Raw genomic sequence first — 24,948 nt, forward strand, 5'->3', positions numbered from 1 at the left:
AAACAGACCCTTTGGTCCAACACGTCCACGCTGACCAGATATCCCAACCCAATCTAATCCCACATGTCAGCCCATATCCCTCCAAACCCTTCCTATTCATATACCCATCCAAATGCCTTTTCAATGTTGCAATTGTACCAGCCTCCACCACTTCCTCTGGCAGCTCATTCCATACACTAACCACCCTCTGTGTGAAAAAGTTGCCCCTCAGGTCTCTTTTATATCTTTCCCCTCTCACCCTAAACCTATGCCCTCTAGTTCTTGACTCCCCCACCCCAAGGAAAAGACTTTGTCTATTAACCCTATCCATGCCCCTCATGATTTTATAAACCTCTATAAGGTCACCCCTCAGCCTCCGACGCTCCAGGGAAAACAGCCCCAGCCTGTTCAGCCTCTCCCTATATCTGAAATTCTCCAACCCTGGCAACATCCAACATCAGCTTACAGATTTCGAGAGCATATTGTGCAAATATTGGGTTTTATGTTTGCTACATTACAACAGTGACAGTATCACAAATGAGGCTGCATTTGACCATAAAACCATAAGATACAGAAAGAGAATTAGGTCATTCAGCCCGTCTAGTCTGTTCTCTCAACCCCATCCATAGAGTCATAGATCTTACAGCATATAAACAGACCCTTCAGTCTGACTTGTCTGTGCTGACCAGACATCCCAATCTGACCTCGTCCCTTTTGCCAGCATTCCTATCACACACCCATCCAGATGCCCTTTAAATCTTGTAATTGTAACCAAGGCCACCACTGCCTCTGGCAGCTCATTCCATCCACTGCGAGAAAAAGTTACCCCTCAGGTCCTTCTTAAGTCTTTCCCCTCTTAAACCTACGGCCTCTAGTTTTGGAATTCGTCCATAACCCTTATGATTTGGAGATGCTGGTGTTGGACTGGGACGTACAAAGTTAAAAATCACACTACACCAGGTTATAGTCCGACAGGTTTGTTTGGAAGCACTAGCTTTCAGAGCACTGCTCCTTCATCAGGTGGTTGTGGAGCATAAGATTGTAAGACACAGAATTTATGCAAAAGTTTACAGTGTGATGTAACTGAAATTATACATTGAAAACTGCCTTGATTGTTTGTTAACCAACAATGTATAATTTCAGTTACATCACACTATAAACTTTTGCATAAATTCTGTGTCTTACAATCTTACACTCCACAACCACCTGACGAAGGAGCAGCACTCTGAAAGCGAATGCTTCCAAACAAACCTGTTGGACTATAACCTGGTGTAGTGTGATTTTTAACTCCATAACTCTTGACCCCCTCACTCATTTAGTACCAATCTCTCTCTGTTTTAACATACACTTCATGACTTGGCCTCCATGGCCCTAGTTTCCCTAACGAGTAGAAACATCTGCTCCATGTCCAATCTATTCCAGGCCCCTCAATATTCTATTTGTCATGAAGTGGTTAGCACTGCTGCCTCACAGCACCAGAGACCCGAGTTCGATTCCAGCCTCGGGTGACTCTCTGTGTCTGCCTTTCGTTTCCTCCGGGGGCTCTGGTTTCCAGGATCATAATAGTTTACCTGAGAGAGCTCAAAGTCATGGGTTTCCTGTGAAGACTGTAAGTGCTTAGGGTCCAAGACAATTCAACAATTGTGAAATATTAGTTTCATTTCATCAGTGCATTAACTATCAGGGGATAGTGCACTCATGTCTGAGTCATAAGGTTGTGGGTTCAAATCCCTCTCCAGAGGCTTCAGTAAATATTCCATGATTCACTGCACTGACAGTGAGGAAATGCACCATCAAAAAGACTATATAGAGGGAGTACTGCACTGTCAGAGGGTCAGTACTGAGGGAGTGCTGCACTGTCAGAGGGTCAGTACTGAGGGAGTGCTGCACTGTCAGAAGGTCAGTACTGAGGGAGTGCTGCACTGTCAGAGGGTCAGTACTGAGGGAGTGCTGCACTGTCAGAGGGTCAGTACTGAGGTAGTGCCGCACTGTCAGAGGGTCAGTACTGAGGGAGTGTTGCATCATCAGAGGGGCAGTACTGAGGGAGTACTGCACTGTCAGAGGGTCAGTATTGAGGGAGTGCTGCACCATCAGAGGGTCAGTACTGAGGGTGTGCTGCACTATTAGAGGGTCAGTACTGAGGGAGTGCTGAATTGTCGGAGGATCAGTACTGAGGGAGTGCTGCACTATTAGAGGGTCAGTACTGAGGGAGTGCTGAATTGTCGGAGGGTCAGTACTGAGGGAATGCTGCACTGTCAGAGGGTCAGTACTGAGGGAGTGCTGCACTATTAGAGGGTCAGTACTGAGGAGTGCTGAATTGTCGGAGGATCAGTACTGAGGGAGTGCTGCACTATCAGAGGGTCAGTACTGAGGGAATGCTGCACTGTCAGAGGGTCAGTACTGAGGGAGTGCTGCACTGTCAGAGGGTCAGTACTGAGGGAGTGCTGCACTGTCAGAGGGGCAGTACTGAAGGAGCACTGCACTGTTGGAGTGACGTCTTTGTGGATCAGATGTTATTCTGAGGCCCAATGTGATTGGTCAGGTAGATATAAAGGATCACATGGGAATATTTTGACGAAGAGCAGGGAGATGTTCCTCTAAGTCCTTGCCAATGTTTACCCCTCATCCAATGTCACTGCATTAGATTATCTTGTCCAAATCAGAGCCCCCTTTGTGGGATCTGGTTGTCCACACTGTAACAGTGACTATACTTTCAATGTACATCATTGGCAGTGAAGTGTTTAGGGACCTAATATCTTGGAAGCTGCTATAAAAATGCAAGGCTTTCTCTCAAGTTCTCCTCCATTGCATTCTATTCTGCTGACCTGTGCAAGAAGCAAAATGTAATATAAATCTTATCGGCAATCAGTGGAGAATTTGATATGAATTTGGCCCTTTGCCTATGAGGAATAAAACCACAGTGAGGACGGTTCGCAGGAAAACCAACAGGACAGAATGGCAACTCTGAGTCAGTCAATAAACCTTTACAACAGAAAGTGGACAATGAAAATTAATCAGGTAGAAGAGAGAGGAGTTCTCGGTTTCATATTATCGATTTTTACTCTCACTTGCTGAAAGGCAGTCACTTGAATTTGTGGAAATATAGAATTCTGAAGGGGCTTGACAGGATAGATATTGACAGGATGTTTCCCCACGAGTGAATTTGTAACTAGGGGGTACATTTTGAAATAAGAGGCTCTCCCATTAAACATGGAAATAAGACTGAATTTCTTCTCTCAGTGGGTCACCAATATTTTGAATTCTCCACCACCCGGAGTGATTAACTCGAAGGGAGTTGTGGAGGGCGGGTATGACAGTGATGTCGAAGCAAGAGCAGATCGTCCATGATCTTACTGATGTTGGGTTGGTTAACTTGAATGGCTGGTTATGTGATGTATAATAACAGCAAGAGCATGGGTTCAATTCCCGCACCAGCTGAGGTTACCATGAAGGACTCATCTTCTCAATCTCTTGTGGCTGTACAGGACGTTGGTTAGGCCACTTTTGGAATATTGTGTACAATTCTGGTCTCTCTCCAATGGGAAGGATGTTGTGAAATTTGAAAGGGTTCAGAAAAGATTTACAGTGATGTTGCCAGAGTTAGAGGGCTTTAGCTATAGGGAGAGGCTGAATAGACTGGGACTGTTTTCCTGGAGTTTCAGAGGCTGATTTATAAAATCATGAAGGGCATGAATAAGATAAATAGACAATGTGTTTTCCCTAGGGTGGGGGAGTCCAGAGGGCATAGGTTTAGAGTGAGAGGGGAAAAATTTAAAAGGGACCTAAGGGGCAACTTTTCCATGCAGAGGGTGGTGCGTGTATGGAATGAGCTGCCAGAGGAAGTGGTGGAGGCTGGTACAATTACAACATTTAAAAGGCATTAGAATGAGTATATGATTAGGAAGGATTTAGAGGGATATGGGCCAAATGCTGGCAAATGGGACTGGATTAATTTAGGATATTTGGTTGGCATGGATGAGTTGGACCGAGGGATCTGGTTCCGTGCTGTCCATCTCTAGGACTTGTGGCTCAATGGTAGACCACTGATGTGTCTAAACAGAAAAGGCACCTTTCTTACATAATAAGGTAGCTTCACACATTATCGCAAGTCATAATGACTGAGGACTATCAGGAGCTGTACAGAATACATCTGCTCCCTTCTGTGCCAGGAGATTTCATATCTCACCTGCTCCAGGGGTCTGTCATGATATTGCAGAGTAGAGAAAGATGTCAGTTATGCTAATTACACATAGTTAAAGCAAGTGGGATTTGAACTCAGGCCTTTTTAATCCCAGAGGTAGGAATGCTACCACCGCACCACAAGAGACCCTTTGTGACCTGCTTGAAGATATCTCCCATCAACATGTTCAGGTATGTTTTGCTTCATTCCTCTCGAGCACGTGGGACTTGCACCCTAGTGTGACTGAATTTTATTTGTATTTAACCTACTTCCTGATAGAAATGGAGCAGGTGGAACTTGAACCCAGGCCTCCTCCCAGTCCAGGGGTAGGGACACCACCACTGAACCACAAGAGGGCTGATGACCTGACTGAAGAGGTTGATTAGAAACCATCCACATCTGCTCCCTTTGGATACTCATGGCAGAGCGCAACAGAGTCAACCCCAAGACTGTTTGATATCTTCTGATTAGACAGAGCTCAACATTGAGCTACAGGGAGAGGCTGAATAAGCTGGGGCTGTTTTCCCGGGAGTGTCAGAGGCTGAGGGGTGATCTTATAGAGGTTTATAAAATCATAAGGGGCATGGACAGGGTAAATAGACAAGGTCTTTTCCCTGAGGTGAGGAGGTCCAGAACTAGAGGGCATAGGTTTAGGGTTAAAAATCACACAACACCAGATTATGGTCGAACAGGTTTATTTGGAAGCACTAGCTTTCAAAGCACTGCTCCTTCATCAGGTGGTTGTGGGGCAGAATCAAAAGACGTAGAATTTATAGTACAGGTTATATTTAAAACATTTAGCTTAAGTCGTTCATCTTTTAGAATGATTTGGAGATGCCGGTGTTGGACTGGGGTGTACAAAGTTAAAAATCACACAACACCAGGTTATAGTCCAACAGATTTAATTGGAAGCATTAGCTTTCGGAGCGCTGCTCCTTCATCAGGTGGCGCACCGAAAGCTAGTGCTTCCAATTAAACCTGTTGGAATATAACCTGGTGTTGTGTGATTTTTAATCTTTTAGAATGATCATGTTAGTTTTGGTTCCTTCATATGTAAATCCAAGAACTTCTTTAAAGTTACATTCTCAAGACAGCTTTTAACAATAGGTGCCATCTCAGCTCAGATAAGCCTTGGTGGTGTGTGCTGTGATGGCCGAGTGGTTAAGGCGTTGGACTTGAAATCCAATGGAGTATCCTCACACAGTTTCAAACTCTGCTCACAGCGATATCTGTGGTGTGAGGTTGAAGTCTGTCTGTATCCCAATGTTTGGTCAGACTGTTTCTGAAGTGGGAGTTACAGAATCCTGCATGAATTTATGCAGCTTTTGATCAAAGTAAAATGTAATTCTCCATGTACAAATTCACCCCACAAACTTATATGTGTGTGTGCAGGGGATTGCGTTTATGTGGAGGTGAGAGTGTGTGTCTGTGTGTGAGTATAATGGGGTATAAATCTGTGAGAGGTTACAGGTGTGGGTGTGAGTGTGGAGAATGTGTGTGTGCATATGAAAGAGAGCTTGTGTATGACAGAGGGTCTGTGTGAGTGGGCTTGTGTGTGTGTGTGAGAGAGAGAGTGTATAGTGTAGTTGGGTCATCTGTAGTGTGACATGAACCCCAAGTCCTGGTTGAGGCCATCTCCATGGGTACTGAACTTGGCTATTGGCCACTTTGCCATTGTCCCGAAGTCTGCCTTGGAGGGTGGTCACCTGAAATTCTGAGGCTGAATGGCCTGGACCACTGAAGTGTACCCTGACCGAGTGGGAACACTCCTGGCTGATGATTGTTGTGCAGTGTCCATTCATCCGTTGCCGTAGCCTCTGATCATTCTCGCCAATGGATCGTGCCTAAAGGGTATCCTTGCCTGCAGCGTATGAGATAGACAACATTAGCCATGTTACATAAGTGAGTACCTGCTGTGTATATGGTGGGTGTGTCCCCACGTATAATGGTGATATCTGTGTCAACACTCTGCCACGTCTTGCAGCGTCTACCACGATAGATTTATTTGGTATTGTCCTGAAGGCCAGGCAGTTTGCTGCAAACAATGATCTGTTTAAGGTTTGGTGGCTGTTTAAAGGCAAGAAGTGGAGGCGTGGGGAAAGTCTTGGCGAGGTGCTCATCGAGGTCTAGGGTGTACAAAGTTAAAAATCACACAACACCAGGTTATAGTCCAACAGGTTTCAGAAATGACAGCCAGACTACTAAGACCCCTCGGAATCTTAATAGCACACAAACCCACCAACACTCTCAAACAAAAACTAACAAACTTAAAAGACCCAGTACAACCCGTGGACAAAACCAACGTCATCTACAAAATTCCATGCAAGGATTGCCACAAACACTACGTAGGACAAACAGGAAGAAAGTTAGCAACCAGGATACATGAACACCAACTAGCCACAAAAAGACACGACCCTCTCTCCTTCGTAGCCCTACACACGGAGGAAAAAAACCCACCATTTTGACTGGGACAAAACATCTATCCTGGGAAAGGCTAAACAAAGACATGCCAGAGAATTCCTAGAGACCTGGCACTCCAACCACAACGCCATAAACAAACACATAGATCTAGATGCCATCTATCAACCCCTCAGAAAACGAACAGGAAATGACATCACCACAAACCCCAGGAACCCCATCCAGGACAAACATATAAATAGAAAGCAGGAGACAACAGCTTCGCTTCACTTGGAGGTCACCACTGATGATGTTACCGAGCCAGGTAATGAAACATCTGGATATCAAACCTACAGCTCAGCGAGCAAACCTACACCCTAAACCTCAACCTGAGCTACAAACCTTCACAAACCTTGCAGGTTTAGTGTGAGAGGGGAAAGATTTAAAAGGGACCTAAGGGGCAACTTTTTCACGCAGAGGGTGGTGTGTGTATGGAATTTGCTGCCAGTGAAAGTGGTGAAGGCTGGTACAATTACAAAATTTCAAAGGCATCTGGATGGGTACATGAATAGGAAGAATTTTGAGGGATATGGGCCAAGTGCTGGCAAATGGACTGGATTAATTTAAGACATCTGGTTGGCATGGACGGGTTGGACCAAAGATGACCATGCTGGACATCTCTATGACTCTGACTCTATATGGTTCCCTATTGTAGACTAATGGAGAAAGTGAAGTCTCAGGTTTGCAGGGTGTTCTAGCTAGGTGGATAAAGGACTAGTTGAGCAACAGGAGACAGAGAGTAATAATTGAAGGGAGTTTCTCAAAATGGGGAAAGGTGACCAGTGGTGTTCCACAGGGGTCAGTGTTGGGGCCACTGTTGTTTGTAATATACATAAATGATCTAGAAGAGGGCACTGTTGGTATGATTAGCAAGTTTGCAGATGACACAAAGATTGGTGGAGTGGCAAAAAGCAGAAAGGACTGTCAGAGAATATAGGAGGATATACATAGACTGGAGAGTTGGGCGGAAAAGTGGCAGATGACTTTCAATCCAGCCAAATGTGAGGTGATACATTTAGGCAAGTCTAATTCTACAGCGAATTATACAATGAATGGAAGAGCCTTGGGAAAAGTTGATGGGCAGAGAGATCTGGGAGTGCAGGTCCATTGTACCCTGAAGGTTGTTGCACAGGTGGATAAAGTGGTCAAGAAGGCATATAGTATGCTTGCCTTCATTGGACGGGGTATTGAGTATAAGGGTTGGCAAGTCGTGTTAAAATTGTACAAGACATCGGTTCGGCCGCATTTAGAATACTGTGGACAGTTCTAGTTGCCACATTACCAAAAGGATGTGGATGTTTTGAAAAAAGTGCAGAGAAGGTTTATGAGGATGTTGCTTGGTATGAAAGGTGCTAGCTATGAAGAGAGGTTGAATAAGTTAGGGTTTATTTTCACTAGAAAAAAGGAGATTGAGGGGGGACCTGATTGAGGTTTACAAAATCATGAAGGGTATAGACAGGGTGGATAGAGACAAGCTTTTTCCCAGGGTGAAGGTTTCAATAACGAGAGGACACGCTTTCAAGGTGAGAGGTGGAATGTTTAAGGGGGATACACGCAGGAAGTACTTCACACAGAGGGTGGTGGGTGTTTGGAACGCATTGCCAGCAGAGGTGGTAGAGGCAGGCACGGTAGATTCATTTAAGATGCGTCTGGACAGATGCATGAGTAGGTGGAGAGCAGAGAGATACAGATGCTTAGGAATTGATCGACAGTTTTAGACAGTACAAATGGATCGGCTCAGGCTTGGAGGGCCGAATGGCCTGTTCCTGGGCTGTAAATTTTCTTTGTTCTTTATAACTCTTCCAGAACTATTCCCTTATGCATCAGTCCCCCACCCAAACAAACCTTCTGCAGCCCAGTTCTCTGAGCACCTTCAACTCCAGTCTCTTGAGCCTCCTTGATATACCATTGCCAGTGCAGTAGTTTTGTTTTAGCTAACCTGGTCACAAGCTCTGAAATTCCATCGCTAAACATCTCCAGTTGCCTCAGTGGGTCCTGTGTTAAATTTTGATGAAATTAAATGTTGCCTCTGTTACATTTTGCATCTGACCCACGCTCTCGAAAAACATCTTGAGAGATTTAATGACATTAAAGGCTCTATAATAATTGCATGTTTTAGTAATGTTGTCTCTATCGTGCAAATGGGACTGCTACTACAACAATTGAGCTGTACTAACTCAAGACGATATTGAGAAAAAGGCCCCAAACGTCATAGAGGCCATGCAAAACAAACTATGATCGATTATACGTCAAAATAAGATGACTTTCTTCGCTGTAAAACACATTCAGATGTTCTAGAAGCAATGACAGGCGCTATACAAATGCAAGTCTGTTCCCCCGTCCCCATGATGCTGTTTCTGTTCTCTGTTACGTAACCGGCTGGCCCCGCCCCCACGACTGGCCCCGCCCTCTCCGTCCGGGGCCTGTCACTCATATTAACCAACCCCACCTCGAGAGTCGAGACACCGCCCACCGCTATGACTCAGTTTAGAGACGGCGCCGCCAGGCGTTGCTGTGCTGTGATGGCCGAGTGGTTAAGGCGTTGGACTTGAAATCCAATGGGGTCTCCCCGCGCAGGTTCGAACCCTGCTCGCAGCGGCATTCGTTTTGTGCTGAACTACATAGCCCTGCAATAAATCATTAACTCGCCAGAAAATACTTTCTCCTTTCCTGTTTAAGTTAAACTTCAGTCAGTGTGATTCAAATCATTCTTCGGTGCTGGAAATGTTAGGTTTCGTGGGACATATTATAGCAATTGTGCAATTTTTTAAACATTGATATTGTTTTTTATGTTGATTTTTATATTGTCACCTGATATTAATTATGTACGTTTTAATAACTATTTGCTATTACGTTGATATTTTATTATTGATAAATTATTTTGGTGTTATCACCTAATATTAACTGTGCAATTTTTATACTGATTTTTCTTTTTCCATCGATGTTTGCAGAATGATTAGATTAGATTACTTAGATTACTTACAGTGTGGAAATGATTTAAAATTAACATTTGGGAAGTAAAAGGCACAGGCACTAATGATTAAGATAAAAGTTTGGTTTGTCTTTGTATAAATTTTTAAAGTATATATTGAGCCTCTTCTCAGATGGATGTAAATAGATTTAGGAACACCATTTAAAAGAGCAAAAGGAGTTCTCAGCAGTGAACTGAGGCTGGTCACATTTAGGTCCCAATCAACGTCAGTAAAAGATCTTTTAAAGAAATCTTATGGGATCTTGCTGTGCACATGTTGGCTGATACATTTCCTCCATTACAACAACTTCAAATATAAATAGGTCATCGGCTGTAAAGCCATGATGGTGGAGTGACCTGAGATGGTGCTAGACAAATGCAACTTCGCCAATTGTGGTGTGACCTTTTAGGCAGGAATTTTGACTCATTACTTAATTACAGCCAGTCTGATCCCTGAGTTTATGATGGAATGCACAAGTCAAAGTGAAGATCCTGAACTCATTTGCTCAAATTTGATAAAATTATGCCCCCATTATAAGTGTATACTGAATGAAAGAGTTTATGCCCCCTCTACTGGGCACTTTCCTATAGTGCTAGACTCTGCTGAAGTGGGGAAAATGTGTTAAAAACGGTACCAATTACAACACAAATTCCCAGCTCGACAAACAGAACCACAACACCAATTACTGAATTGAATTAAATATATTGTCACGTGTACCGAGGCACAGTGAAATGCTTTGTCTTGCGAACAATACAGGCAGATCATAGAGTTAAGTAGCATAGATAAGTAAATAATAGGAAAACAACAGCATCCACAACAAGCTTCCTTGGACTCTTCATGTGGACGCAATGGTTAGAAAGGTCCAACAATATGCTTCTTCATTAGGCAGTTGAAGAAATTTGGCATGACGGCGAATACCCTTGCCAACTTTTATAGGTGCGCCATAGAGAGCATTCTGTCTGGATGTATCACTCCCTGGTATGGCAACTGGACCATTCAAAGGTCAGAGACAGTTACAGAGAGAGTGGTGAACTTGGACCGGACAATCACAAAGGCCAACCTCCCACCTAGAGAGTCCATCTACATGGCCCACAGTCAAGAAAAGGCCGCCAGCATTCTCAAAGATCCATCCCAACATGGCAATGTTTTTCAACAACCTCTACCATCGGGGAGAAGGTACAGAAGCCTGAACACATGCACCTTTTGGTTTTGTAACAGTTTCTACCCTACTGTTGTTAGAATACTGAATGGACTCAAACTCTTAACATTCCTCTGTACATAGACCTGTGTCCACGAGGGGGGTCTCCTGCTTGAGCTTTTGCCTGTAAGCCTGGAGAAGAAACACGGCATTGTAGGTGGAGTTCCCAAAATGAGGGGTGTGAATGGAGCAGGAGGCATTAAGGCCTCTTGTGGCATAGTGGTACATCTCTACCTCTGAGTTGAAAAGTGCAGCAGGCCAGGTAGCATCCGAGGAGCAGGAGAAGCGACGTTTTGGGCATAAGCCCTTCTTCAGGAATGAGGCTGGTGTGCCAAGCAGGCTGAGATAAAAGGTGGGGGGGTGAATTTGAGGGGTGGGGTGCTGGGAATACGATAGGTGGAAGGAGGTGAGGGTGATAGGCCGGAGAGGAGGTGGGGGCGGAGAGGTCGGAAAGAAGATTGCAGGTCAAGAGGGCGGTGCTGAATCCGGGGGTTGGGACTGAGATAAGGTGGGGGGAGGAAAAATGAGGAAGCTGGAGAAATCTACATTCATCCCATGTGGTTGGAGGGTTCCTAGGCGGAAGATGAGGCGCTCTTCCTCCAGGTGTCGTGTGGCCAGGGTCTGGCGATGGAGGAGGCCAAGGACCTGCATGTCCTTGGCGGAGTGGGAGGGGGAGTTAAAGTGTTCAGCCACGGGGCGGTTGGGTTGGTTGGTGCGGGTGTCCCAGAGGTGTTCCCTGAAACGTTCCGCAAGTAGGCGGCCTGTCTCCCCAATGTAGAGGAGACCACATCGGGTGCACCGACCGCCCTGTGGCTGAACACTTTAACTCCACCTCCCACTCCGCCAAAGAAATGCAGGTCCTTGGCCTCCTCCATCGCCAGACCATGGCAACACGACACATGGAGGAAGAGCGCCTCATCTTCCGCCTAGGAACCCTCCAACCACATGGGATGAATGTAGGTTTCTCCAGCTTCCTCACTTCCTCTCCCCCCACCTTATCTCAGTCCCAACCTCCGGATTTAGCACTGCCCTCTTGACCTGCAATCTTCTTCCCAATCCGGTCCATCACCCTCACCCTCACCTCCTTCCACCTATCGTATTCCCAGCGCCCCTCCTCCAAATTTTACCCCCTCCTACCATTTATCTCAGCCCGCTTGGCACACCAGCCTCATTCCTGAAGAAGGGCTTATGCCTGAAACGTTGATTCTCCTGCTCCTTGGATGCTGCCTGGCCTGCTGCACTTTTCCAGCACCACACTTTTCAACTCTGGTCTCCAGCATCTGCAGTCCTCACTTTCTCCTAGTTGATCTCTACCTCTGAGCCAGGTTCCAGTCCCACCTGCTCCAAAGGTGTCAATAACATCTCTGAATAGGTTGATGAGAAAACAGCTTTTAATAAAAAAAAACACGATTACAAAACATTTGAAAAGCTTTAACAGGATTTGACAAAGCCAGCCTGAGTTGATAAAAGGCTAATCATGATAAACAAATCTACTGGAGATTTTCTGAAGATGTATCTGATAGAGTAGATAAGGGAGAACCATTGGATGTGTTTTTTTTGGATTTTCAGAAGGGTTTTGATACAGTGCCCTCATCCATAAGAGGTTAGAGGTCAAAGTTAAAGCACATGGGGTGGAGAATTGTCATGGATTGGGAATTGGGCAGAAGTGGGTACTACAGATGCAGGAGATCAGAGTCAAGATGAGAGTGGTGCTGGAAAAGCACAACAGGTCAGGCAGCATCTGAGAAGCAGGAAAATCGTCGTTTCAGCAAAAGCACTTCATCAAGAATGAGGAGTAGAGGGCCCCAGCACCGATCCTTGTGGCACTCCACTGGTCATAAGCCTCCAGTCTGAAAAATAACCCTCCACCACCACCCTCTGTCTTCTACCTTTGAGCCAGTTCTGTATCCAAATGGTTAGTTCTCCCTGTATTCCATGAGATCTAACCTTGCTAATCAGTCTCCCATGGGAACCTTGTCGAACACCTTACTGAAGTCCATATAGATCACATGTATGTGAGTATATGAATGTATGTGTGTATATGTATGTATGTGTGTATATGTATGTATATGAATGTATGTATGTGTGTATATGTATGTATGTGTGTGTATATATATGAATGTATGTATGTGTGTATATATGTATGTGTGTGTGTATATGTATGTATGTGTGTGTATATATATGAATGTATGTATGTATGTGTGTGTGTATATGTATGTATGTGTGTGTGTATATGTATGTATGTGTGTGTGTATATGTATGTATGTGTGTGTATATATATGAATGTATGTATGTGTGTATATATGTATGTATGTGTGTGTATACATATGAATGTATGTGTATATATATGTATGTATGTGTGTGTGTATATGTATGTATATGAATGTATGTGTGTGTATGCATTTACAGGGAGGTCCCTGGGAAGTGTAAAGATGGGGACGTGCGCATGCTCGGATGTAATAACCCCGCCCACTACCCACATCATGTGCCCCATCCGTCACTGTGACTGACAGCTCACCTATCCAATGGGGAACTGCCCATTGCAGGTGTTTAACCAATCGGAGCGGCCCGTCGCCTGGAGACGCTGCTCGGCGGCGGTAAGTACGTGAGGCCGGGGATTGGGGCTTGAGCCTCCCCCAGGCCCAGGGTTGTACCCACCTGTGCCCTTTCCCCCCCATCCCCGCGGTTAAGGATCACATCAACGGGAACTCCGCGGGTATTTAACCCCAAATCGTTGGGAGTGAGCGGTTCAGCCCCTTCACCTCCCCCTGTGTCAGTGAGGAGTGAGGATGATTCCCCCTAAAGTGGGGACGGGGAGTGGGGGTTATCCCCTTCCCCCGGGTCTGGGTCTGGGTCTGGGTGGGGGGTGGGGGTGGGGAGTGAGGATGGGGAATGGGGGTTGTTCCCCCCCCCCCCCCCCCATCTGGTTGGGGACAGGGAGTGGGGGTTATTCCCCCTCTGGGGGGGGGGTGGGGTAGTGAGTTGGGGTTATTCCCCCCTCCCCCTGTCTCGGTGGGGATGGTGAGTCGGTGTTATTTCTTCCTCCCCCGTCTGGGTGGGAACAGGGAGTGGGGGTTATTCCCCCTCTGGGGGGGTGGGGGTTATTCCCCCCCTGTTGGGAGTGTGATGGGGAGTTGGGGTTATTTCCTTCCACCCCCCCGTCTGGGTGGGGACAGGGTCTTGGGATTATTCCCCTCCCTGTCTGGCTGGGGATGGGGAGTGGGGGTTATTCCCCACCCTGTGTGGATGGGGATGGTGAGTCGGGGTTATTCTCCCTCTGTCTGGGTCTGTGACGGGGAGTGGGGGTTAATTCCCCCCCCGCCCCCCTGTCGTCTGGGCTGACTGACAACCTTCTGCACTGTAATACTACTGGATTAGTGGTGCTGGAAGAGCACAGCAGTTCAGGCAGCATCCAACGAGCAGCGAAATCAACGTTTCGGGCAAAAGCCCTTCATCAGGAATAAAGGCAGTGAGCCTGAAGCGTGGAGAGATAAGCTAGAGGAGGGTGGGGGTGGGGGTGGGGAGAGATTAGCATTGAGTACAATGGGTGAGCGGGGGAGGAGATGAAGGTGATTGGTCAGAGAGGAGGAGAGGGTGGAGTGGATAGGTGGAAAAGGAGATAGGCAGGTCGGACAAGTCCGGACAAGTCAAGGAGACAGTGCTGAGCTGGAAGTTTGAAACTAGGGTGAGGTGGGGGAAGGGGAAATGAGGAAGCTGTTGAAGTCCACATTGATGCCCTGGGGTTGAAGTGTTCCGAGGCGGAAGATGAGGCGTTCTTCCTCCAGGCGTCTGATGGTGAGGGAGTGGCGGTGAAGGAGGCCCAGGACTTCCATGTCCTCGGCAGAGTGGGAGGGGGAGTTGAAATGTTGGGCCACGGGGCGGTTTGGTTGATTGGTGCGGGTGTCTCGAAGATGTTCCTTAAAGCGATCTGCTAGGAGGCGCCCAGTCTCCCCAATGTAGAGGAGACCACATCGGGAGCAACGGATACAATAAATGATATTAGTGGATGTGCAGGTAAAACTTTGATGGATGTGGAAGGCTCCTTTAGGGCCTTGGATAGAGGTGAGGGAGGAGGTGTGGGCGCAAGTTTTACAGTTCCTGCGTTGGCAGGGGAAAGTGTCAGAATGGGAGGGTGGGTCGTAGGGGGGTGTGGACCTGACCACGTAGTCACGGAGGGAACGTCTTTGCGGAAGGCGGAAAGGAGTGGGGAGGGAAGGGAAGGGAAGGGAAATTGCAGTCTCTAAAGAAGGAGGCCATCTGGTGTGTTCTATGGTGGAACTGGTCCTCCTGGGAGCAGATACAGCGGAGGCGGAGAAATTGGGAATACGGGATGGCATTTTTGAAAGAGATAGGGTGGGAAGAGGTGTAATCCAGGTAGCTGTGGGAGTCGGTGGGTTTGTAAAAAATGTCAGTGTCAAGTTGGCCGTCACTAATGGAGATGGAGAGGTCCAGGAAGGGGAGTTGCTGTGGGAGTCGGTGGACCCCCCTACGACCCACCCTCCCATTCTAGCACTTTCCCCTGCCACCGCAGGAACTGTAAAACCTGCGCCCACATCTCCTCCCTCACCTCTATCCAAGGCCCTAAAGGAGCCTTCCACATCCAACAAAGTTTTACCTGCACATCCACTAATATCATTTACTGTATCCGTTGCTCCCGATGTGGTCTCCTCTACATTGGGGAGACTGGGTGCCTCCTAGCAGAGCACTTTAGGGAACATCTCCGAGACACCCGCACCAATCAACCAAACTGCCCCGTGGCCCAACATTTCAACTCCCCCTCCCACTCTGCCGAGGACATGGAGGTCCTGGGCCTCCTTCACCGCTGCTCCCTCACCACCAGATGCCTGGAGGAAGAACGCCTCATCTTCTGCCTCGGAACACTTCAACCCCAGGGCATCAATGTGGACTTCAACAGTTTCCTCATTTCCCCTTCCCCCACCTCATCCTAGTTTCAAACTTCCAGCTCAGCACTGTCTCCTTGACTTGTCCGGACTTGTCCTACCTGCCTTTTCCACCTATCCACTCCACCCTCTCCTCCCTGACCTATCACCTTCATCCCCTCCCCCACTCACCCATTGTACTCTATGCTACTCTCTTCCCACCCCCACCCTCCTCTAGCTTATCTCTCCATGCTTCAGGCTCACTGCCTTTATTCCTGATGAAGGGCTTTTGCCCGAAACGTCGATTTCGCTGCTCGTTGGATGCTGCCTGAACTGCTGTGCTTTTCCAGCACCACTAATCCAGTATTTGCTTTCCAGCATCTGCAGTCATTGTTTTTACCCCACTGTAATACTACTGTCAGACAGATGAGGAGATATAAGTAAGTGGATTTTAAGTGAAGTCTTAAGGGCGGTAACAGAGCTAGTGAGGTTTTGGAAGGGACTACTGGTGATCAGGGTCTTAGCAGCTGGAGCTCCTGTTGTCAGTGAAAATTGGAGGCCAGGGTTGAAGGGGTTCAGAGATCTTTTAGGCCTGGAGTGGTTACAGAAATAGGCAAGGGTGATGCTGTGGACGAATTTTAAAAACAAGGATGAGAATTTTAAAATTGACACATTCAATTCTACCTGTAGCAGCAGATGGGCAGCAGTTGAGTGGCAGCTTTGTTGATAATGAAGACGAAAGCCACAGGTTTGAGCTCATTCCTTATTTTTTTGTCCTTTGCAGTTCCAGTTCCATTGAGTGCAATGGGTGAGCCACAACAGGTGAGTGCATTGCCTCTTCCTCCTGCGCAGTACTACAAGGAGTACACAGATGACAATGTCCGCAAAGGCTTTGCTCCGAAGCCACCGCCTCCCATCAGGGACAGCTACACCATGTTTGGTAACCAGTTCCAGTGCGATGACTTGATCATTCGCCCGTTGGAGGGTCAGGGCATCGAGAGGCTCCACCCCTCGCAGTTCGACCACAAGAAAGAGCTCAAGAAACTCAACATGTCCATTCTGGTGAACTTCCTGGACCTGTTGGACATCCTGATCAAAAGCCCCGGGAGCATCAAACGGGAGGAGAAACTGGAGGACCTGAAGCTCCTGTTTGTTCACATGCATCACCTGATCAACGAGTACCGCCCCCACCAGGCCCGGGAGACACTGCGCGTGATGATGGAGGTGCAGAAGAGGCAGCGCCTGGAGACGGCCGAACGCTTCCAAAAGCATCTGGACCGGGTGATGGAGCTGATCCAGAGCAGCCTCTCCTCGCTTCCCGATGACCTGCCTGAGGCTGGGGACCTCATGGCCAAGGTGAAGGTTGAACCCCTCGACACGGACGAGTGCATTGGCTGCGGTCAAGCAGAAACCCAGATAGACTCCTCATCCAAGAGTGAGGAAGTTAGTGATAAAGACGCAGCCATGTGTGCCATCATTGATGACATGACATAGACACTTCAGCTGTGAATACAGCCAGACCGCTTCAGAGGAGACTGGTGTTAATATGATTTTTGTATCGTGCAAGTGGGTGTGATAAATTGTCAATCTAAATCCTCCCCTTTAACTATAGGCAGACAGACTGAGGACTGAGACTGGAGAGGCCTTGATAAGCTGCAGCTGTTGGTGCTGGCAATTTCCATTTGTGCATTGACAAAGGAGTTTGCATTAATGTGGTTTCTTTTACAATCTGGGTACCCAGCTCTGCTTTGCCTTCCGTGAACTCTTTGTGAAGTGTAACACAGACAATCCCACATCTTTCCCTATTCCCCTGCCTTTGGAGATACCCCTCACTCCCCATTCCTGACTCCGAGTCCACTAATGGCAAGTGCTAAGAAGCCACGTCAAGGGATCATCTTCTGTGGTTTTTATTTTTGTCCAGAGATGGTTCCAGAATACGACACGTTGTGCCCCCAGCAGTTTGGTTTCCCGTGGAGTGAACACACTGGCTGACGGTACTTTGGATTTGAGAGTTAAAATTCATTTATCTTCATTCATTTCTCCCTCTTATCCATTTACCTTGCCTCAGCACCTCTGACCCAAGTCTAACCCCTTTCCCTTCTCCCAAGAAAGCATTTTTCTTGTTTTAGAACCTACAGTAGTAACCACTTTAGTGATATCCTGTTCAAAAATCTCCCGTTCAAAGATAACTCAGGAGTGATTAATGGGAATGGAGACTGGACTGAACAACTGAATGAAGCAGTCAGCGTGCTCCAGATGTCTTCAGGCAATTGAGGTGACATTTATAACCTGAAATAAGTTCCATGCACCTTCACATTGACAGAAATTGTCCAGGTTTCCCTTGTATCCTGAATTGTAGTGTTTGTCCATTGTCTTTAAAGTCTTGCTGCACCAGCACAGACACTGAATCCTGGAGTCTAATTCGCATTCTGTTCCTGAGGTGCAGAATTGAAGGTTTCTGTTGACTAACTGAATGGGGCATTGGGTTTGAAATTAAACTGGAACAGATCGAGACAAAAGGTACATACGTTGGCCTGGAGAATGTCTCCGAGATTTATGCTGATAATAGTAGAAAAACTATCAAATGGCAGAAGTTGATACTTTATTGTATTCTAAAGTAAAACATTTCTGTCTCAAAATAAAGACTTTGTTGCCCATTATTCTCTGAAATCCAATTTGTTTCCACAAACAGTATCTGTTCCAACTCCTGGCAAAGTGTGTTGCAACTTGCAGAATAGGTTATATTTAAGTTCCACTGTGGTTCTAGAGTGAGTGTAAATCCATCAGTAGAAATGTGACCATTCTGCAGACAAAGTGCAGCTTGTCAATGCTGAATTGAGCTGACTGTGTGCACACCATGGGTTCTGATTACACTGCCCATGGAGGAGTGATTCACTTAACAGAAATACCAAATGATTCTGAGAGACAGTTATTCCACTGACAGGAGCCCTGCACTGTTGGCAGGGTCAGTACTGAGGGAGCCCCGCACTGTCGGCAGGGTCAGTACTGAGGGAGCCCCGCACTGTCGGCAGGGTCAGTACTGAGGGAGCCCCGCACTGTTGTTGGTCAATATTAAAAGAACGGGATGCTATTGGGAGGTTCAGTACTAAGAAAATTCTGCATCATCGAATCTTCCCTAGAAATGCTGTTTTAAGGGATAAAATTGACCAGAATGTTGGTTAGAACTGCCTTGTTCGTACCTGATATTTGATATTTTACATTCACCTTAGAGATTGTACCTTCTGGTCTTGTCGTCACATTGCAGTTTGAGGAAGCTTGCAGTATGCAAATGGGCAATCAAGCTTTCTGAATAAGGACAGTGACGGCACAAATGAAGCAGGACATTAGCTGTGGTAGGTCTTTGGGATGGCCTGAGGTTACGAATTAGATTACTTAACAGTGTGGAAACAGGCCCTTCGGCCCAACAAGTCCACACCGACCCTCTGAAGAGCAACCCACCCCCTTTCTGACTAATGCACCTAACAATATGGGCAATTTAGCATGGCCAATTCACCTAACTGGCACATCTTTGGACTGTGGGAGGAAACCCACCCAGACACTGGGAGAATGTGCAAACTCCACACAGACAATTGCCTGAGGCGGGAATTGAACCCAGGTCTCTGGCACTGTGAGGCAGCAGTGCTAACCACCATGCCACCCACATGCTTTGACAAATGCACCTGTTTGTTTCCAGAATCACTGGGACTTGAACGTGGGAGATTGGAAATTGCTAAGGAAATCACCCTGGATCCTTGTAACCTACCCAGTTACTCCTGTTGAGCGTTACATGTGAAGGGACAGCAGATAAAGACAGAGTTAGCATTGGTCACTCAACAGTTGAATGGCCTGAAGTTGGGAAAGTAGATGGAGGAAACTGGTGAATGACCATCCGAACCAGGGCCCACAGTTGAGTAGCATATCTCTTAAAATCAGGGAGAAGTGCAGTATCCTACAGGTCACCTGTCTGATTTCTAACACTTCTATTGGAAATCATATTCATTCCATGGACACAAAGAAATAGGCCATTTGGCCCCTTTCGGCTGTTCCTCCATTTCAGATCGTGGCTGATCATCTACTTCAAGGCAGTTTTCCTGTGGGAGCCCCATATGCTACTGAAGGATACCATTCTTTGTAGCGGATGCAACAAGGATTCATCAGATGGAAGGCCATGCTGTAACAAGAGACAGTAGAATGAATCAATAATTCCCAGTAGTTTAGAAGAATGAGATTTCGGGTAAGAACCGCCATTAGCACTTCCCTGAAAGGCCCACTATTTTATGTGCCACTCGGAGACTTATTGGATCTGGCCTTCCCCTGGGACCAAGGAATCCACTTCTCCAAACCTGTATCACCCCTTCCATAGTCCCCCTTCTGTAGCCCCTCCCTTTTTCTCTCACTCAGTTCCCACTATCTTTCTCCCACCCTGTTTTACAATCCTCGCTTTCTCCCACTCTGCTTCTCCCCCCCCTCTCTCTCCATCTCAGTTTCTGCCTCTTTGTTTCTCCTATTCACTTTCTCACCCTCTAATTTCCCAATCTGCTTATTCCCCCTTTGTTTCTCTACTTCTTTCTCCTATCCCATTTCACCCTCTCTGTTCCTCTCCCTCTGCTTCCCAACTCTGGTTCTCCCTGCCTACCACTCTCCCTCTGTGTTTCTCTCTCTTTCCACCCCCCTCTGTCTGTCCCACTCACTTTGTCCCACTCACTTTGTCCTCCTGTTTCTTCCACTCTCTTTCTCCTCCTGTGTTTCTGTACCCCCTATGCTATTTCTCCCTCTCTGCTTATCCCTCATTATTCCCATTGCTCTATATTTTCTTATCTGCTCATCCCCTCTGTTTACCCCAAATCCTTGTGTTCTGTAGCTTTTTGCAGCATTTGTCCATTTAAGGAATAATCGGCCCCTTTATTCTCCCTGCAAAAGTGCAATACCTCACATTTCCCCACGTTATATTACGCTTGCCAAGCTTTTGGCCCACTCACTTAACCTGTCTATATCTCCCTGCAAACTCTGTGTTATCCTCACTGATTGCCTTCCCATTTAGAACATAGAACATTACAGCGCAGTACAGGCCCTTTGGCCCTCGATGTTGTGCCGACTGTGGAACCCACTGAAGCCTGTCTTTCCTACACTATTCCATTTTCATCCTTATGTTTATCCAATGACCATTTAAATGCCCTTAAGGTTGGCGAGTCTACTACAGTTGCAGGCAGGGCTTTCAGTTAAGTCACCTCTCAACCTTCTTCTCTCTAATGAAAACAGCCTCAAGTCCCTCAGCCTTTCCTCATAAGACCTTCCCTCTATACCAGACAACATACTAGTTTACTGCCTTTATTCCTGATGAAGGGCTTTTGCCCGAAATGTCGATTTCGAAGCTACTTGGATGCTGCCTGAACTGCTGTGCTCTTCCAGCACCACTAATCCAGAATCTGGTTTCCAGCATCTGCAGTCATTGTTTTTACTGAATATACTAGTTTATTTTTGTGTCATCCACAAATTTGACTGTGGTACATTGATATACTGTATGTAATTGTGACCCCAGCACTGATCCCTGTGACTCACCACTAGTTACAAGTTGCCAATTCTGAAAATGCCCCTTTATGTTAATTCTGTTTTCTATTAATTAATAATTCTATTAATTAGTCAACCCTCTGTCAACTGCTAGTATACTACCTCTAACACCTTGGGCTCTTATCACTATCCTAATGCATGGTGTCTTATGAAATGCTTTCTGAAAATCCAAACATATTTCATCTACTGCTTCCCTTGTTTTTTTTTAAAATCCTGCTGTTAATCCTCAAAACATTCTGATGAATTTGTCAGGCATGAAATCATGCTGAATCTGCTTGATCATATTTCTAAATGCTCTGCTATTTCATCCTTTATATAACAGACTTTAACATTTTCCCAGTAACGGATATTAAACTAGCTCTAGATCATTTATATATAACAGAAAAAACTAGGCTACCAATACTGACCCAGAGGAAACTACGGCAACCTTTCCTCCAGCCCTGAAAAATATTCATTCACTATAAAGATGAAAGTGACAGCCCTTGACATCAGTGCCTCATTCGACTGAATGTGGCATCAAGGAATCCTGGAAAGATTGGAATCAATGGCTATCAGAGGGCCACACTGCCTGCTGGTTGGAGTCATACCTGTCACAAAGGTGCTTGTGGTTGTTGGTGGTCAGTTACTTCAGCCTCAGGACATCCCAGCAGGAGTTCCTCATGGTAATGCCCTCAGCCCAGCCATCTTCAGCTACATCATGAATGGCCTTCCCTCCATCATAAGGTCAGAAGTGGGATGTTCATTGATGATTGCACAATATTCGGCACCATTTGTGACTCCTGAGAAATTGATGCCGTGTTCAAATGCAACAAGATTTGGACAACGCCCAAGCTTGGGCTGACAAATGACAAGTAACATTAGCAGTACACAAATGCCAGATAATGACTTTCTCCAATAAGAGCTAACCATCGGCACTTGACATTCAATGGTCTTACCATCACTGAACCACCCACTATCAACTTCTTGGGGGGTTACCATTGACCAGGAACTCAGCTGGACTAGCAACATAAACACAATGGTTACAAGAGCAGGTCAGAAGCTAGGAATACTATGATGAGTAACTCACCTGACTCCTCTAAGCCTGTCCACCATCTACAAGACACGAATCAGGAGTGTGATTGATACTCCCCATTTTCCTGAATGGATGCAGCTCCAACAAGGAGTTTGACATCACCCAGAACAAAGCAGTCTGTTTGGCAGCACATCCACAAACATCCACTCCCTCCACCAACAATGCTTAGTAGCAGCAGTGTGTACCATCTATAAGATGCACTGCAGCAATTCACCAAAGATCCGTAGACAGCACCCTTCAAATCCACTATCACATCCACCTAGAAGGAGAACACCCCCATCTGCAAGTTCCTCTCCAATCCACTTACCTTCCTGACTTGGAAATATATTGCCGTTCTTTCATTGTTGCTGTCCTGAAGTTCCTTCCCTAAAGGCATAGACTGCAATGGTTCAAGAAGACAGCTCATCACCACCTTCTCAAGGGAACTAGGAATGGACAATAAACACTGGCCAGGCAGGAATGCCAATGGCCCATGTTCCATGTCCCACGAATTAATTAATAGCATTCTCTATTTCCTACCAATCAGCCAACTTAGAGGACACGCCACCATGGAGGAGCTCCAGAAGAGGTACTTAGATAACAAGTAGGTTAATTGCATGATAGCAAAAAATACAATTACAGTTGGTCAGGAACAATTACTAAGACCTTAGGGAGCTAGTACAGGTGCACCTTCCCCCCACACCCCTCTCCCCCCTAAAAGGTAGAGTAGTGCACCTGCAGATTGTGTGTGACATCAATAGAATGGGTGGATCCAATGGAACTTGAACATTAACATTAACTTTAACAGAATTATTACTTCTACAACAAGTTTACAGTCATTTGAGAGTATGCAATGTGAATATTGCCACAAAAAGGCACATTTTGATAAAGCCATTTATCTCGAACTCATCAGGACAATTTGCAAGAATAACAATTCAAGGAGAAAACTGACACTTTTACTGCATGAGCAGAGAGCACTGATTAATTAGCAAATTGACACTGATTAGTAGAAGTGTTGCCTTAGAGAATGTACCAATTAATGATGAGTTAACAAGCAGGCTTTGTTTAAATTTTAAACCAGTCAGGTGACTTTATTGTTCAATGAAATAGATGAAATACAGTCACAGGGTGGTTATGTTAGCTCAGTTGGCTGGATAGTTGATTTGCAAGGCAGAGTGACACCAAGAGCATAGATTCAGTTCCTGTACTGGCTGAGGTCACCATAAATCATAGTGTGGCAAGTGGCCATTTGGCCCATCAAGTCTGCACAGATCCTCTGAAGACCATCCCACCCACACTCATCCCCCCACCCTATCCCTGTAACTCCACATTACTATGGCTAATCTACCTAAACTGCACATCCCAAGTCACTACAGAGCAATTTATCATGGTCAATCCATCTAACCTGCACATCTTTGGACTCTGGGAGGAAACCAGAACACCTGGCAGAAACTCATGTAGACATGGAGAAAATGTGCAACCTTCACACTGACAGTTGCCCGAGACTAGGATCGAACCCGGGTTGCTGGTACTGGTGCTAGCCATTGAATCACTGTGCCCACCCTCTTTCTGAGTGTCCATCTTTCTGAACTTCTGCTCTCACCTGAGGTGTGGTGACCCTCAGGTTAACCACCACCTAATGAGGGAGCATCCCTAATATATCCTAGACTCTAGTGACCTTACTTACTCACAGGGCAATGCTCTGACCATCTGAGTCAACCAATCAGCACTCTCATGCAGTATAAATATTGATTTGCCCTTGAATTGGTATTCTTGCGAATTATCCTGATGAGTGCATTGCAAAACACTTCAACAAAATGTATCTTTTATCTGCAATCAATTGGTTTCTTGGTGTTACAGGGAGGAGAGAAAGCTGTCATAACTGTGAAACCAGTTCAATAACAATTAACAGTAGTGAGAGTAAATGCCAATCCAAATGAATTAACATCACACAGTTTTATCTCCAACAATGGTGACACAGTTTTGGTTGTGCATCAATGCAAAGTTATGAACAAATACGCAATGTAGGGGCAGGCATGGACTTAGTGCAACTACTTCACCCAGAGAGTGGTGGCTGTGTGGAATGCTCTGCCCCAGAGGGCAGTGGAGGCCCAGTCTCTGGATTCATTTAAGAAAGAATTGGATAGAGCTCTTAAAGATAGTGGAGTCAAGGGTTATGGAGATAAGGCTGGAACAGGATACTGATTGGGAATGATCAGCCATGATCATATTGAATGGCGGTGCAGGCTCGAAGGGCTGAATGGCCTACTCCTGCATCTATTGTCTATTGTCTATTGTCTAATGAATGAGGATTAACACACCTTAATTCATTAGAACAATGCATGTTCTGAATGCATACTACTGTTGTCAGAATAGTCAGCCCTATGAATGGACTTCACCTGATAAATGTTACAGGAACATTAATTAAATTGCAGTCAGAGGAAGAAAAACAACAGAAGGGCTGGTTTCCAAAACCTTGCCTCATGCTGATTGTGGTTCTGAACATCGACTGGTACAGACGAAGATGAAAGGAAAATGTTAGTGGCATAAGCTAAAGATAGGAAGTCACATAAAAACAACATCATGAAGAAACCCGACAGAATCTGAAAGAAACACAAAAGTACACACAGAGTAAAGAGCCATTGTCAATAGCATTATTAACT

The 24,948-nt window shown here is 46.0% G+C and overlaps 1 protein-coding gene and 2 non-coding genes across 5 annotated transcripts; all 3 read left to right on the plus strand.

Annotated features, from left to right (window-relative positions):
• Positions 1-5,302: 5,302 nt before the first annotated feature.
• trnas-uga (transfer RNA serine (anticodon UGA)) lies at positions 5,303-5,384 on the plus strand. The gene has a single exon. It is a non-coding gene; the product is annotated as a tRNA-Ser (tRNA).
• Positions 5,385-9,132: 3,748 nt separating this feature from the next.
• trnas-uga (transfer RNA serine (anticodon UGA)) lies at positions 9,133-9,214 on the plus strand. The gene has a single exon. It is a non-coding gene; the product is annotated as a tRNA-Ser (tRNA).
• A 4,066-nt stretch (positions 9,215-13,280) lies between these two features.
• med7 (mediator complex subunit 7) lies at positions 13,281-18,326 on the plus strand. Of its 3 annotated transcripts, none has more exons than XM_072590366.1 (2): positions 13,281-13,383; positions 16,451-18,326. In XM_072590366.1, exon 2 carries the CDS (start codon positions 16,471-16,473, stop codon positions 17,158-17,160), a length of 690 nt encoding a protein of 229 aa, XP_072446467.1. In that variant the 5' UTR covers positions 13,281-13,383; positions 16,451-16,470; the 3' UTR covers positions 17,161-18,326. The 3 variants fall into 3 exon arrangements, with proteins under 3 accessions (XP_072446467.1, XP_072446468.1, XP_072446469.1); XM_072590367.1 differs by lacking the exon at positions 13,281-13,383 and adding an exon at positions 13,392-13,502; XM_072590368.1 differs by lacking the exon at positions 13,281-13,383 and adding an exon at positions 15,787-16,106.
• Positions 18,327-24,948: the final 6,622 nt, after the last annotated feature.

This window comes from Chiloscyllium punctatum, chromosome 20 (assembly GCF_047496795.1).
Source record: "Chiloscyllium punctatum isolate Juve2018m chromosome 20, sChiPun1.3, whole genome shotgun sequence".
In the NCBI taxonomy this organism is placed as follows: Eukaryota; Metazoa; Chordata; class Chondrichthyes; order Orectolobiformes; family Hemiscylliidae; genus Chiloscyllium; species Chiloscyllium punctatum.